Below are 16,852 nucleotides of genomic sequence, written 5' to 3'. Positions count from 1 at the left end.
TCCTTCGCCCTGTGAGGGAATGACTCAGCCTAGGAAACTTAGGTTGTCTGCCTTCTGATCTCTATCCCCGTCCCCGCGCCCCCCCCCCCCCCCCCCCCCGCCAGTCCCCAGTCCTGGCTTCTGCTCTCACAACTCCAGTCCACTTCACCTTCTCTCTGCCAGAGCACAAGGTGGGTAGCTCCACAGGAAATTTTGTGCATTGGCCCTTTAAGAGGGTGCCTGAATTTTCAGCTGTTACTCCCTGGCAGACAGCACTTCACTGCTTTTCACAGCCACATGTTATGTGGGTACTCTCCTCAGATTGTTGCTCTCTGCTGGGGGGCCCAGGGTGGGGATTAGATTCCAGAGTTCTCAGTGGCAACCCCCTCCCCCACAGCTGAGATAGCTTTCTGGGACTTCAGTTGCTGTCTGTGGGTGCCTGTCCAGCCCTTTTGTGCTTCCACCCCTCCTACCATTCTCTTTTTGGTCTCACTTTTGCTGCTCGGGTATCAGGGCTCCCTCCTGTGAGTTTTCGTTGATTATTCAGGAAGTTTTCCTGTATTTTAGTTGTAATACGTTTGTTGCTGGGAGCATGTCCATGCAGCATCCACTTACTCTGCCACCATTTTTTCAAGGATATTGACCCGAAACCTTGAATGAAACCAGCAGTTCTGGGGGTAGCAACAGCATCCTGAATGTTTTCTCACACACACCACATTCATAGGGCTTCTCCCCAGTATGGATTTTAACATGTTGAGTAAGAGATGTCTGAAGGTTTTCCCACATTCCTTACATTCATAGGGTTTCTCACCAGTATGGATTCTCTGATGTGGAATCAGGGATGAACTTTGGCTTAAAGCTTTTCCACATTCTTTACATATGAAAGTTTTCCCTCCAGTATGAATTCTCATGTTCTGTAAGGTGAGTAAGCTGTTTGAAGATTTTTCACAAATATTACATTCATAGGTTTTCATTTCTATAGAATTCCTTGAATGATTCATCCAATCTAAATTGTATTTACTTCACTTCTCACATATGTCATATTTATAGTCTCTTTTTCTTGCAGGACCTACTGGTCCAGGAATATCTTTTGAGCTCACAGTAATACTTTTCTCGAATCTGATAAATTCTTGGTTTATCTCCTGAGTGAGAGTTTTACTGTGGCTCAAGGAGATTTGCCCCTCACCCATTCCTTGGTATTCCTGATGGCTTTTAACTTATCTCATTTGAAGACTCTTCCAAATGTCGAATAGAAGGTGCTTCCTCTTGTGGATCTTTTCATCATCAAACCATAATGTAACTCTTCCCATGAAATGTCATTCTTTTTTTTTTTTTAAATTGGAGTACTTTATTCTAATAAAAATACAAAGTATGGAAAAAATTAGTGTGTTTGAATGATTTCAGAGAGTAGAGAAAGGTTCACACTAGCAGGTTGAGTGTTTAGCACCTTTGAACAGAGATATTCAGAGTGTGGACACATGGCAGTCCAGGTTCCGACTGAGGATCGGTGTGACTAGGTGTGCTGATCACAGAACAGGGCGGTCATTGGTTTTTTCTCTGCATGTTGAGAGTGCCACAGAAAACAGTGGGAAAGCTGTTCATGAATTCATGGCTGGTGGATAGAAGGTCGGAGAGAAAAGTTGAGACAGAGGAGAAAGAGCCTGGGGGATGAGGAGGTCAGTCAGATGGACAGTCCGAAGGCGCTGACGATGCAGTACATGGTCTTGTTCTCCCATCGCACAGTGCAGCTCCCGTCAGTAGAGCTGTCCCAGAAGCAAGAACTCGCCGTGTGTAGTCCTGCTCCGTTCTTCTGCATAATGATACAGGTCACAATGTATTTGAATGGTTTTCCCAGCTTGGTGAGTTGGCTTAAAGTCTGTTCTACTACATTTGTGGTCCACTGGTGGACTTTGCTGTGCTGATAGGCGTTGCCACCGATGGCACTTTCTATAGCCTCTTTCATGATGTTGCTCACTTCGTCAACAACAAAAGTAGTCTCTTCCGCACTCTGATAGTCTTCCATCTTCCCCGGCGCGCCGCCTCCGCGGCCCTCGAAATGTCATTCTTTAAAGTTAACTCTGTGGTTTCTGTTTTACTCTCCAAGTCTGAAAGAAATTTAAAAATACAATTGATCCATATCCACTGAACTTTAAAAAATAAATGGATATATTAACAAATGGGACTACATCAAAATAAAAAGCTTTTTCACAGCAAAAGAAACCATCAACAAAACAACAAGAAGGCCCACTGCATGGGAGAACATATTTGCAAATGGCATCACTGATAAAGGTTTAATCTCCAACATCTACAGGCAGCTTATACAACTTAATAAAAGGAAGATAAATGATCCAATAAAAAAATGGGCAACAGACCTAAATAGAATCTTTTCAAAAGAAGACAGAAGGAAGGCCAAGAGACACATGAAAACATGCTCAACGTCACTAATTATCCGAGAGATGCAAATCAAAACAACAATGCGGTACCATCTCACACCTGTCAGAATGGCTATCATCAACAAATCAACAAACGACAAGTGTTGGCGAGGATGCGGAGAAAAAGGAACCCTCGTGCACTGCTGGTGGGATTGCAGACTGGTGCAGCCACTGTGGAGAACAGTATGGAGTTTCCTCAAAAAACTGAAAATGGAACTCCCATTTGACCCAGTAATCCCACTCCTGGGAATATATCCGAAGAAACTAGAAACACCAATTAGAAAGGATATATGCACCCCTATGTTCATAGCAGCGCAATTCACCATAGCTAAGATTTGGAAACAGCCTAGGTGCCCGTCAGCAGATGACTGGATCAGAAAACTGTGGTACATCTACACAATGGAATACTATGCTGCCATAAAAAAGAAGGAATTCTCATCATTTGCAGCAACCTGGGAGGAATTGGAGAACATTATGTTAAGTGAAATAAGTCAGTCAATGAAAGAAAAATACCACATGATCTCACTCATTTATGGATAATAAAGAACATTATAAACTTGAACAAAAAGATAGATACAGAGACAGTAAAGCATCAAACAGACTGTCAAATTACAAGGGGAAGGTTAGGGAGAGGTGGGGGAGATAAGAGATCAATCAAAGGACTTGTATGCATGCATATAAGCATAACCAATGGATGCAAAACTCTGGGGGGTGGGGGCATATATGGGAGTGGGGTATGGGGAGGGCAATGGTAAGATATGTACACATATAATACCTTAATAAAAAAATTGGAAAAAAATAAAAAATAAAAAATAAAAAAATAAAATAAAAAATAAATGGATATAGTGAGAACTGGAAGGGAAAACAATGACATATACACTCAGTGGCCAGATTATTATGATCTCTGAATGCATAATAATCTGGCCACTCAGTGTACTTAGTACAGGAAGCTTGAACTATCTTCGAATGACCTAGAAAGCTTATAAGAATGGAGGTGAGAGCCGAAACCGGTTTGGCTCAGTGGATGGAGCGTCGGCCTGCGGACTCAGGGGTCCCGGGTTCGATTCCGGTCAGGGGCATGTACCTTGGTTGCGGGCACGTCCCGGGTGGGGGGTGTGCGGGAGGCAGCTGGTCGATGTTTCTCTCTCATCGATGTTTCTGGCTCTCTATCCCTCTCTCTTCCTCTCTGTAGAAAATCAATAAAATATATTAAAAAAAAAAAAGAATGGAGGTGAGAAAGTAATCAAAGGAAGCTGTTAGAAGTATATCAGGTGACTTTAAGAAATTGGGAGTTCATCCATGTGAATTGCAAGAGGAAACTGAGTAAGAAGAGAGCATTGTTGTAAGGGCAAATATCAAGAAATAAGATTAAAGAATACAGGATTCTAACACCATATCATCTCAAGCCCATATTTCTATGATAAATTTTTTTATTGAAAAATTTAAGTATTTGTCTCATACTTTTTACTCATTAAGATAAAACATTAGCCCTAGCCAGATAGTTCAGTTGGTTAGATCATCGTCCCAATATCCCAAGGTTGTGGGTTCAATCCCCGGTCAGGGCAAATACATACAAGAATCAACCAATGAATGCATAAAACAAGTGGTACAACAAATCGATGTTTCTTTCTCCTTTCCTCTCTCTCTAAAAATAAATAAAATACTTTTTTAAATATAAAACATTAAGTAACATAGGAATGGACTACCTAAAAGTAGACAGCCTTTCTTAATCTTATCCCCATTCCCTATAGTCTCTTGGGATTTTGGAATGCATCCATTCAGACATTTCACAACAATATGCATATGTGAATGTTAGATATATATGGTCATAAATATACATTTGCACAAAAAGGGGTCATGATATACATATAATTCTGTATCTGTTTTGTTTTTTAACTCAACTATATCTTATGAGCTTTGTGCCATGTCTGTACATTTAGATTTGTCTCATTTTATTAATTGCATTGCATTCCATTTTATGGATGTATAATAATTTGTATTTTCTCTACTGAAAAAAATAATTAGGTTATCTCCCATCTTTCACTTTCTTATTATACATGCATTTGTACACTCCTGTCAATATTTCATAAGATTTACTAAAGAGACATTATTTGATACTGTGTATGTGTGCTCTCAGTGAATGTGAGTGCCTGTCCCTGCAAACTCATTGGATTTTTATCAGTCTTCACAATTTTTGCCTATATAAGAGATGGAAAACAGTCTTCATTGGTGTCAAAATATTAACTAAAAATCTTAAAGGATAGAGAATTTATATTCTATCTATGGTATACAGGACACACATTATTGAATGAGGTAGTTTTTCTGATTTTTTTTCCCTGCCTAGTACAACTAGGTTCCCATAAATATTCACTTATTTCAATTTGCCAATTTAAATTACTCTGAAATAAGGTTTATTTTTTAACTTTACTTGTCCTTGGCTGTGGACAGTCAATGATAGTAATTGAATTTCTGCTATTAGTATTCGAGTATTTTTACATAAGTTTTAGAGAGGATTTTTAATTATAGTTTTTCAAACATTTGAAGAAAATATTTTTTCATTATTTCCTTCCAGAGTAATCTCTAGGCCACCTATAGAGAGTTTCTTTTATAAATATTTTTCTTTCTTTCTTTTCTTTTCTTTTTTTCACCAGCAACCTACATGGCTGCTGCTTCAGTTTCCCTGATTTTTACTCTCTTTCTATTTCTATTGATCTATTCTGGGCCCTGCCATCCTAAAACATCAATATTTCCTGTTCACAGCAGAAGTGTATTCCCCAGAATTTCTAACCTCACTTTAGTAATAGCACATTAAAAGTGATCAGTAATAGCTGGATAAATTTTATAGTGAACTTAAAAAGCAAGTGGAGATGTTTAGATTACTTACTACAGAAAATAACAAACTTTCTTTTTAAGGTAAAAAGCAAGATAAATGTTATATTTTAAGTGGTCAAATCTGCAGTAACATACAAAATAATGCAAACAAATAAAAATAGACATCAAATGCAACTAGAAATCATAGTAATAGGCATTAGATAAACTTGGCTTAGCATTTCATCAACAGAGATGAAGAGTAGAAGTGGATATAACAGGTGATATCAAAGAAGAAACCACAGGGAATGAGGGAAAAACTGAAAGTATAAGGCATGATACTTTCTTGTAGTTGTGTGTTCAAAATGGTGAGGACAGGTTTCAGTGAAAAGTGGGCAGTCTCTGCCTCTGACTTCTACACTGAAATTCTACTTATTTACCAAACTCCACAAAAGCACTGTGATGGTTTCAACTATTTCTTTGATACTGATATTTTCCATATTTTCATCTTGGTCTTATACATCCATATAAACTCTATTCTCACATATCCCTCTTATTTAAGACACCTCTATATAGATGCACTATTGTTACTTCAAACCCAGTGTTATGGCCAGAATTCGGGGTCCCCAAGAAAAACCACCAGGGAACCAGACGAGCCACACACACACACACACACACACACACACACACACACACACACACACACTGGCTCAGCGGTGAGGTGGGGAGAGAGGGAGCCTTGGGAGAACAAAGGCTTAAAAAGGGGGGCCAAAGCAGTGGGCGGGGGGAACGTTCGTGGCCCCGTTGATTGGTCAGGGGGCAGGGTCAGAGGTCTGCTTACACGGGAGGGGGGGGGGCGGGGGAGGGGGAGACAGGGTACTGTGCAGCTTGCCTAATTTGGACTGAGTCTACTTCTCTACATTCCTATTGGCAGGTTTATGCAACTGTTACATTCTCGCGGTTTTCTAAGAAAAAGGAGTCCTATACATAGTTACACAGGATGGAGGGTACAGTACATTTTGTGCTGTCCTGCTTTGCCCTTTCACCCAGGACATCCCAAACGGAAGACTTTTCTCTCCCAAACAAGTTTCTCATCCTGACTCCTCCTGTTCTTTCTGTCTCATGATACCAGCAAGAAAGTATCATGCCTTATACTTTCAGTTTTTCCCTCATTCCCCATGGTTTCTTCTTTGATATCACCTGTTACATCCACTTCTACTCTTCATCTCTGTTGATGCAATGCTAAGCCATGTATAAACACAGATGTAACCCATCACTCTCTGGAGCATTATCTCAATTCATTGAGGTTCTGCTTCCCGGCATATGTCGAGAGTTTGACTCAAATAAACTCAAAAATTCTTTACAGGTTTCAATGTTTTTTTACATTAACACATATAAATAAAATTTATTGATTTAAATAGAGACTCCAGAGCATTTGAGCCTGGGCTCCAGGACCTTCTCCCTCTTTTAATTTTGAGCCAGCTCAGGGATCACCTCCATACCCGCAGGCCTGTGTCTGTGGATGCAAGGTAATTACACCAGGATGCAGATGTGCACTTGACTTCATAAGGAGGAGCTAGTGCATTATGGAGAAAGGCCTCCATTCTCAGAAATCCTGGACTGTGCAAACTTGCAAGGGCCTGAGGGCTGACCTTGAGCAGGGGTTTTCAAACTGAATACTTTCTGCAAAGAAAGCCTTACCTGACAGCCATTATATAAGACAGATGGAAACTAAGGTGCTTGGGGCAAAGTGTTGGGTGTTGAACGTGACTGGGAGACGGGACCAGACCAGAGTCCCCCTTTCCCTGTAGCTCTGGGTCCTGGGGAGATGGGGGTTGGTCCTGGGGCAGCCAGGAGAGAGGGAGAGCCCTGTGGTTGACTTTTACTAACTGGTACAGAAGGGCTTCAATTTTTTCAGAACTGCGTGTTCATGCCTGTGTGGCTGGGTCAACCAACTCATCTTTCACAGCAAGAAGTTAGTCTATAACAATAAAATGAAAATATGTTCTTGGAAAAAATCATAATGATGTCAACCTTTAAAGTTCTGACAGGTGTTTTTTTAATCTTGAAGGGATACTCTAGGGGAAGTATCTCTTGCCTAGAGGAAATATGTATACGAATTCAGCAATTCCATCAACGTCTCTTTCTTTTGTGAAATTCAAGTAAAACTGAATCATAATTGTATCCGAAATATGATTGTCATGGTTTTATGAAATTACCTCTACCCACCTGTTCATTACCCATGCTCCTCTTTTTGTATTAGCATATTAAGTTGTCCAAAATGATGTTCCCCAAATGTTATTGGGTTATTCTGGGTGGTGGGATCTGGGTGCTTTTTTCTTGTAGGAGACCGAAGAAACCCAAGTGACGCTTAGAGAAATGGGTTTAAACAGCTTTATTACGCTGGCAGTATCAGAGGAGTCGCCTCCAGAGTCTGAGCAAACCAGCATGGTGGAAGCCCATCTTTTATCCCCTTTTGGTATCTTTGTCCCCCAAAATTTGGGGAGGTGCTTTGTTTGTTTGGGGATTTGTGGACCTTTCCAACCGTGAGTTGGGATGGGGGTCTTGAGATCTTATCTAAGTGCTTGGCCTGGCACCAGCACTGATAACCTCCTCCAGGGGTTCATGGTTTATGGCCTCTGTAAAATGTGAGCATTTAGGTAACAGGTCTTGCAAGAGCAGATTGTGGAGAAAGGGGCATTGACTGAATTATAGGTTATCAAGAATGTACATTAAATTACTGGCACAGATTCAGATTGCTAGCCGCCTTCCTCCCCCCCAAACATCAGAATTACATTGGAATTAGCCTTTTAGCCTTCTCATTTTCACTTCCATCTTTGGGATTTCAGCATGTTTTACTGAATTCTTTATAATGAACAGATGCCAGTTCTTATTTCAGTGTGATTTTTTTCTTAAAAATAAATATAGGAAGAAAATATAGCAGTGACCTATTCGTTCAACAAATATTTATTGAACAACTTAATGCCAACTTGCCATGTTTACTGGTAACTAGGTTTTTGTTTACTACACCTTGTAAATCTCTTCTCCTAGGTTTCCCTGCAATTATAGTATACAGCCACTAGGTGGCAGTAGACATCGCAGTGTTAGGGCAGGTGCTTTGCTTGTTTGTTTTCACCCAGGTCTCAGATGAGACTGGATTCCAGGAGTGTAAGTTCTCATTGACAACTTTCGTTTTGTTTTGTAAATTATGACTATTGTGCACATGTTTTAAATCCCACAAGAAATTATTTAAAACAGTCCATATTTATTTAGTTTTATCTACCTTTTACTTTGGCACTCTTGATTCTTACTCTATTTACTCCCTTCGTCAGAGATAGTTTTCCCTCTGCCTGATGAACTTTTAATGTTTCTCTTAGTGTGGGTGAGCTGGTGAGAAATCCTGATACCTCTTCGTGTTCCCTTCTGAAGGGTCTTCTTGCCTAGAGCTTCTTGCTCCATTTAACACAATGGTGTCTTTTCTGCTGGCTACTTTTAAATTTTCTCTTTAACTTCATTTTTCACCAGTTTGGCAGGGAGCGCTCAGGGGTTCTCGGAGCTCCTTGAGTCTGTGGCTTGATGCCTTTTGGAAATACTCAGCCATTATTTCTTCAAGTATCACTTCTGCTTTATCCTCTCCTTTCCTCCTAAGACCGGAATCTCACACGTGTTACACTTTTACACTGTGTCTCCCATTTCTCTAATGTTCTTTCTCTGTATTTTCCATCCCATGTCCTTTCCATGCTTCAGTCTGTGTATTCCCGACAAAGCTAAATTCTAGCTCATGAATCCTCTTTTCTGCTCACACAGGTGCCCTGTTATTTCTGAGCGGAGCGCCTGGCAGGATGTCCCTGCAGCATGTGGAGGAAAGAGCAGAGGCTCTGATCCTAGAGGCTGGGTACCAGTCCTGGCCACCGCGTCCCAGCTTGTGCCCTGAAGGGACCTCTGGAAGCGGCTGTTTCTTCCTCTGTAATACTGTCTCCGTGCCCATCTCCTGGGGTGGGATGTGCAGATGAGGGCTTCAGCGTGAAGACGGGGAGACACTGCTATGCAAACGGAAACTGTCAGCACCCATGTTGGTGAGGGTGGTGGAGTCAGAAGCTGTCCTTCATTCTGAGCCACAAACAGCAACACACACACACACACACACACACACACACACACAGACACACACAGACACACACACACGTTCAGACCACATGTGCGCAGGTGGACACGCCCACACGTGCACAGAGGCCTCAGTGAATCTCTTGAGCCAGAGCCCCTTGCACTTCCCAGGAAGCCACCCACACCAACCTCAGCCACAAGATAGTTCTCACTGGAAGACATGGTGCTGATGTGACAACTAGCCGGGCTTCTCCGGGCTATTTTCTCGGGGCCAAACGACTTGTCATCACAGGATATATTTGAGTTGTGAACCCTGTCCCCCAACTCCCGGGGCTGGGGAGACCTTGATAGAGTTTGACCCGGGAGCGAGGGAGCTGGAAATCCCAGCACCTTCCAGTCAAGCTGCCTAACTGGATTTGGAGAAAGTCACGCCAGCTCAGAGTCTGCAGCCCAGGGCTAGCAGGGGCTCTCCTTTCATATCTCTCTCTCTTCTCTCTCTTTTCTCTCTCTCTCTCTCTCTCAGTTTCTTTCCATCCCTGTCTGTCTCTTTGGGTGTCCAGCGATCCCACTTCTGGGTATCTACTCCATGGAAGAAATGAAGTTGAGGGCACCAGGATTCTGATTCAGACATGTCACCTCCATGACAGAGACTGGAAGACTAGAGCTCGGTTTCTGACCCCTCTCCACCAGGGAGGAAAGGAGAGGGCCAACTCTTCTGATTCTGACCTGTGTCTACCTCGAAGCGCTCAGCCTCTGGGAAAGAAGGCTGCACAGGTGTATTCTGGGCTAGCACTGGGTTGGCGTTAACTGACAAACAGCGAGAACAGCAGAAATTCAAGAAACCAAGGCATTTGAAGCTGAATTCCAATATGCTGAAACCATATTTCAAGGTTAGTCTGGTCATAAGAGGAATTTGAAACTGGAAAGTTTAGAGCAAAGGAGAGAAGCAGAGATGGACTCAGAGACATGCTCTATATGCTCAGTGGGGGAAAGGGCTTGTCCAGAGCCGGCAGAGGCAACAAAATGTGGAGGATGCAATAAAGAAAATGAAAAGCATGGCCCGCTGTCTTGATGATAAAGATGTGGATCAGATGCTGAGAGAACAAGAAAGAGAAGGGGACCTCACGGCCAACTTCATCAAGAGGAATAATGCCAAGGAGAACAACAATAAGAAAGTGAGACGTCACTACAGTGGCCCAGCACCTCCTCCCAACAGATTCACCATCTGTCCTGGATATCACAGGGATGGAGGTACAGACCCAGGGGATCTGAGCAGAAGCGCTTTGCCAGGCTTGCCAGCAGGAAGGCGATGGAGAGACTGGCCCACAAGTGGAGTGTTGAGGGTGTGTAACTTCTCTGAGGCTATGGGAGTGGCTCAGGGTTGTGGTAGTGGACCTAGGGCAGCTGTAACAGTTGTCTATGCTAATAATCAGGCCCACACACACACGAGCAATTGTTGAAGACTAGTTTTGACCACTAGCATTTGAGAAGAATATCTGAGACCTGGCGTTTGGACTGAGGCACCTGTGACGTCTCAGGTGTGCCAACGCCAGTGATCGCTGCTGACTTACAGAAGAAGCTGATTTCCCAGCGTCCCAGGGTTTGTTCTTGGTTAGGTTTTAACAAACATTTATGTTTGTAAAAGTTCAGTCTGACTGATTTCTCCTTGGCATGCCTGTGGGAAGTAGCCTGGCACTATTCTCAGTGCTGGGTATGTGAAGTGTGTAGCCTGTAGGGTCAAGTGAGGATATAGCCCAGTTCCACCTCCCAGTCAGTGGAATGGTGTCCCCCTGGCCAGAGTCCACGAGGAGCAGGGCAGCACAGGCCCGAGTGTTTCCCTGGCCCTTGATGGCTAACAAGCTTTACCAGGCTCTCTGTCCTTGGTCTGACCGCAGGCCTTTCCCAGCAGGCTCCCCCCTCTCCCCTTCCCTTCTCTCCTCTCTCCTCTCCTTTCTCCCCTCTGCTAGGTAAGCCCCTAGCCTATCCAGGTCCAATGTGGAAACTCACCCAACTGGCGGCCATCAGGACTTCCCCAGATCTAAGTAATGAAGGCTATGTCTTTCCCTCTCGTCCCCCCACATGGTTTTTTTTTTCTATCTAGATCTAGCAAAGAACAGCCTCGCACTTCCTGGGTGGAGCTGCTACAGTACATAGCCATTCTAGAGGGTGACTGATTTCTCCAGGCAACTTTTGAGAGTCTAGAATCACAGCTCTCAAACACTGCCACTTGAATATTTAGTTAACGAAACTCCTGTTGAGACAAATTAACCCAAAATGCTCTTTTCCTGCCAAAATCCTGGTAAGTTTGTCTCCTCTCCCCCTCCACCAGCTAAAGAGGTTCACTTGCTGTGACTACAGCCCAGATGTCCCTTCTTTGCCAAATAATCACCTCCACACAGTCATCTGTTCACCTTAAAACCTTCATGTGGGCGATAAGAAAAATGAGTCAGATTTCCATGGAGGTCTATACACTTGTTACAAGTCTTACAACACCTCGGGTCATGAGAATCAATCAGCCCTTCTGAAATGGTTTCGCCAGCTGGTCGCCCTCACTCTGCTGGAGAAAGAATCGCTGGATTGGAAGCGCCCTGGGCCACGGGCTGTGGAAACTTGAGTCTGTGCAGAGTGGGGAGGCAGGGTCAGTGAGGGGAAGTCAGCCTCTTCCTGAGAGCTTTCTGACACTATGTAGAGAGACTACTGGGAGGCTTTGTCCTTTAGCTTATGCTCATTTGTGTTAATTGTAGATTCCTAAACGCCCATTTCTCTGGCCGGTCAGAGAAACATCCCCCACAAGATTACAGACTGTGCACTGCTTGACTCAGGATGTTCTAGTTAGACTTCTGCACTTGCCTGGAGTCCCAGCTGAAGGTGAATTCACTTAAGGCCCTCCCACTGCAGGAGTAGCTGGGGTGCTGCCCCACCTTGCTGGATGCAAAGGTCTTGTTAGTGACTTCAGCTGAGCCACAACTGCAGTGTACCAAGTTTAGGTGCTTGATTATAAAACAGAAGACAATTGAGGTGCCTGAGCTTTTAAGATCTGAGACAGAGGATAAAGGAGGGGCTAATGCCAGGCAAGTTGAAGAACATGTGCTCAAACTCTGGTTGACATCGGTGGAAGCAGCCCCGTGTGGGGCTGCTATCAGGTGGGCATGCCTAGCACCAGATGCTTGTTTCCATGTTTACTCAACGACGTGTTCAACTGTGGCCTCCACCTAGATGTTGAGGCTTGTGCTGGACTTAGAACACCCCAAATCTACCTGGCTTCCGCCATTTTACCACCCCACATGATTTCTAGATGTTATTTCACATCCAAATGTGCAGTTTCAGTTCCTGTTTCCCCAGAACATTAAATGAAAGAACAACCACTTTTATTTTATAACTAGATGCCCGGTGCCCGAAATTCATGCACAGGGAGCAGGAGGTATCCCTCAGCCCAGCCTGCACCCTCTCTAATCTGGGACACCTTGAGGGATGGTCAACTGCCCATTAGGGTTCGATCCCACCAGGGATGCCCAACTGCCAGTGGGATCAGGCCTAAACAGGCAGTCAGACATCCCTCTCACAATCCAGGTCTGCTGGCTCCTGACCACTCGCCAAACTGCCTGCCTGATTGCCCCTAACTGCCTCTGCCTGCCAGCCTGATCACCCCCTAATGACTGCCCTGCCAGCCTGATCGACACCTAACTGCTCCTCTGCTGGCCTGATTGCCCCTAATTGCCCTCCCCTACAAGCCTGGTCTCCCCAACTGCCCTCCCCTACAGGCCTTGTTCCTCCCAACTGCCCTCCCCTGCAGGCCTGGGTACCCCCAAACTGCCCTCCCCTGCTTGGCTGGTCCCTCCCACCCCCCAAATTCCCTCCCTTGCAGGCCTTGTAACCCCTAACTGCCCTACCCTGCAGGCATGATTGCTCCCAACTGCCCTCCACTGCCGACCTGGTCTCCCAGCAGCCCTCCCTTGCAGGCCCTCTTGTGGCAGCCATCTTGTGTACACATGTGGGTGGCCATCTTTGACCACAGGGGGGCAGCCATCTTGTGTGTTGGAGTGACAGCCAATTTACATATTACCCTTTTATTAGATAGGATATATTTTTATTAATTTCAGTGAGGAAGGGAGAGGGAGGCTCATTGATCGGCTCCCTTCTGCATGTCCCCATTGGGGATTGGGACATGTGCCCTTGACTGGAATCGGACCGGGACTCTCTACCCACAGGCCGCTGCTCTATCTGCTGAGCCCAACCAGCTAGGGCACAATCACTTTTGATGTGTGACCACTGAAGTCTCTGCTTGGCTTGCTTAGTGGTGAACTAATGATTGAACAGAGACTTCTTAAATGCTTTCACCAACATAAGAAATGTCCAAAGCTGTAGAGGATTTTTATCAGTTTATTTGAGCCCAAAACACAATCTCAAATGCTTCAGCAAATAACAGTATTGTAGTTCCTTTATTTCTTTTCTAAAGAAACACATTTTAATTAATGCTAGTTTAACCAATGGAGAAAAAACTTCTATCAAAATATACAATTTCCATTATAGACTAGAAGGCTAATATTATGACAGGCATTATATGATCCCTTTGAAGCAAAAAAGCATCAGATGAGATCTTGTGCTCGATCCCTGACCTTCTTCACACTCAGTCTTTAGATGAAGGTATATCCAGGCTTCTTAATCCAGATTTCCAGACGGGAAACCACGTAGTTCAGAATCTCAGGTGGGATTTATGCCTTACCATGTAGCTATCCAGCGCTTCCCAGAAGCTTAAGAAAAGCCGTCTGTCCGAGTGGCGTTTGTAATAGCTGAGCTCTAACACCGTTACGTCCCACTTCTGCACGTTGGGGTCTAGAGGAACTTGGTCATATTTGAGATGGAAGGCTTTAATTTTGGCAAAGATGTCAACTGGAGATCCATCAGGCAAAAGCCCCGGCCACCCTTTGAACTGCCAGGCAGGACCGTGCACGAAGACGGCCACGACCCGGTCCCAGTCCTGAGGCGTGAGCTTCAGGGGCTGGTCTACGACCCTGTAGGGCACCGTGAGGCTGAGCGCGGTGCCCCTCGGCTGCATCTGGTCTTTTCTCCTCTGTAGCAGAGTTTCATTGTCTCGTCGGCAGCCCTGCTTCTTCTTCTCCTCGGATGGGACGAAGGTCAGGTCCTGCAGAAGGTCCTTTGCGTTCAGCATGGTTATTAAGGAGGTGGCGGCGGCAGGGATTATGATGATGGGGGTCAGAGAGCCTTTCTTCTGACGAGGGGCCGGTCTTGCTTGAGAAACGGGTCTCGGTACTGGCTGTGCCTCGGGGGTCTGAGTCTCACCGGCCGCCGCACCCTCCCTCACGGACGCCAGCGTCATCCCGCGGTAGGTGCCCATCGTGTCAATTGTGAAGCCTTCCGTGTCTTTCCCTTTGAATCGTTCCTGGACATACCTGTTGTAGGCAGCTGGGGTGGGCTGCTCGGTAGGCAATGTGGGAGCCACAGGCGCTGCCTTTGGGGCCGGTCGCTGTTCGGGCGCTCGCCCTGCCTCTCTGGCTTCCACAGACTCAAGAATTGCAAAAATGTCCTCGGCGAAGGCCTTCCCCGTGCTCTGCAGGATGGTTGTCCGTGTCCTCCCGCCTCGCTCTCTGCTGACAATGTCCCGGGTCACATCCACCTCCGCGTCCACAAAACTGCTCCCTTGGAGAGCGGCGAAGGGACCACCCAAGTCCGTCTTGATGGTGGATCTTTTCTTCGCCATGATTTTGGCTTTGATGGCAGCAATTTTTTCCACGGACATCGTTTCCGACAGCGGCCTGATCTGTGCAGGCCGTACAATCCCTTCTCTGTGACCCTGCAAGCGGGCAGCCCACCGCTCCTTGTCGAGGCGCACACGCTCTCCGTCCTCAGTGCGGGGCTTCTTGGCTGCTGCTGGCGCGGGGTCCGCAGCGCGCTTCCCCGGAGCGGACGGCTGCAGCCCGAGCTCTGCAGGGGCGCCCCGGTCCAGACTCGCCGACGTGGATGCTTCGCCACTGAGATATGCAAGCAGGTCTTTCCGGTCGGGCCTTCTCACCACAGGGATCTTCTCCGTGGCCGCGAGGCGGACATACACGGGATGGGGAAGGTGCAGGTTGTTCAGGAGAAATAAGACACACTCCAGCGTGTAGTGCTCCCTGGGCCGGCCTTCCGTTCCGGTCCCCCACACCACGTAGTTGGTCTTCACGTCCTTGGGCCAGGAGAACTCGCGGCCAAAGAAGACTTTGTCCTCCTTCACCAAGATCTCCTTCTTCTGGATGTTGTACTGTCGCAGGACACTGAGCACGTCTGCCATCTTCGGACACCGCCGCCACCGGCACCACCGGGGCCCCGTGCACCAGGGCCGCTGCCTCCCTGCCTCCCTGGGCCGCCGCCTCCCTGCCTCCCTGGGCCGCTGCTGCTCCTGCTTCTGCTGCTGCCTCCGCTGTCGCCTCCGCCTCGGTCTCTGCCACTAACAAGGCTGCTGATGCCAGGCCCCCACTCTGCAGTTCCTTTTATAGGTCTCAAATTAACGAGGGGATGTAAAGAAGATTACATGAAGGCGGGAGAGAACCAGACACGGATTGGATTATAAGATTACGTGCTTTCTTAAGAGAGGTTGCCTCCCAGGAAGGCCGAAAAAAAGAGGATTACTCTGGCGTTTCAAAGGTGCGTTAACCTAGGTGCGCATGAGTAATAAGCAGGGCTTGCTTAAGGCAAAGATAAATATTTTCCTACAGATATAGGCCTGGGATGTGACTGCCCACCAAGACCTGCAGAGTTGGGACTTTGTGACTAGATCACCTGTGAGGTTACTTTTCAAAGAACCCTCTTTCCACCCACTCTTTGAACCAATACAGGTCCAACCTCTGCTAGGGACGGTGTGTGCTTTGAGACATGCCTTCAATGCTCTGGCAGGCCGTTTACCACTTTACCGGAGCTTTTGCTCCTGTTTATACAGAGCCTCAAGGTCCGATAGAGACAAGAAATTCTCAACCATCTTGGTCTTTGCTGAGCATGCACACAGCTCTGGGAGTGTGTGTAGCCTTCTAGGTTTCCAGGAATATGCTGGAGCTTTTCCAAAACCCTTATGGACATGTCCTTTCCCAGCTTTTCCTTCCAAGGTTTTTGGTCAGCTTGTTCACACCAACGGTTTACACTTCAGACCATGTCATATTAAATGATTGTTGCTGGTTCTTTTCTCTTGCTGCCTTTAAGGTTCTCTCTTTGTCTTTAATTTTTGCATTTTAATTATGATGTGTCTGGGCTTTCGCCTGTTTGGGATATTCTTTTTTGGGGGTTCTCCATGCCTCCTGAACTTGTGTGACTTTTTTTTTTTTTTACCAGGTTAGGGAAGTTTTCTGCCATTATTTCTTCCAACACCTTCTCTATGCCTTTCTTCAATTCTGCCTCTTCTGGGACATCTGCTATTCTAATATTGTTATGTTTCATGTTCCACAGCTTCCTTAAGCTGTCCTCCTGTTTTTAAAGTTTTTTTCTTTTTGATTCTCTGAGTGAGTGATATTTTCAACCCTGTCTTCTAATTCACTGATTCT

At 45.6% G+C, this 16,852-nt stretch overlaps 3 protein-coding genes across 3 annotated transcripts in view; 1 reads left to right on the top strand and 2 right to left on the bottom strand.

Annotated features, from left to right (window-relative positions):
• The window catches only part of RIMS3 (regulating synaptic membrane exocytosis 3), a 273,736-nt gene that overhangs the window by 111,479 nt on the left and 145,405 nt on the right, over window positions 1-16,852 (top strand). The window lies entirely within an intron of this gene.
• On the bottom strand, window positions 1,360-2,002 carry LOC307103629 (dynein light chain Tctex-type 1-like; the record flags this gene model as incomplete). Its single annotated transcript, XM_079778054.1, has 1 exon — window positions 1,360-2,002. One exon carries the CDS (start codon window positions 2,000-2,002, stop codon window positions 1,661-1,663), a length of 342 nt encoding a protein of 113 aa, XP_079634180.1. The 3' UTR covers window positions 1,360-1,660.
• On the bottom strand, window positions 14,017-15,612 carry LOC307103419 (parafibromin-like; the record flags this gene model as incomplete). Its single annotated transcript, XM_079777771.1, has 1 exon — window positions 14,017-15,612. One exon carries the CDS (start codon window positions 15,610-15,612, stop codon window positions 14,017-14,019), a length of 1,596 nt encoding a protein of 531 aa, XP_079633897.1.

Source organism: Cnephaeus nilssonii (assembly GCF_951640355.1).
Source record: "Cnephaeus nilssonii genome assembly, chromosome: 7".
Taxonomy (NCBI): Eukaryota; Metazoa; Chordata; class Mammalia; order Chiroptera; family Vespertilionidae; genus Cnephaeus; species Cnephaeus nilssonii.
Note: the sequence above shows the minus strand (reverse complement) of the source record. Positions and strands in the feature narration are given on the sequence as shown.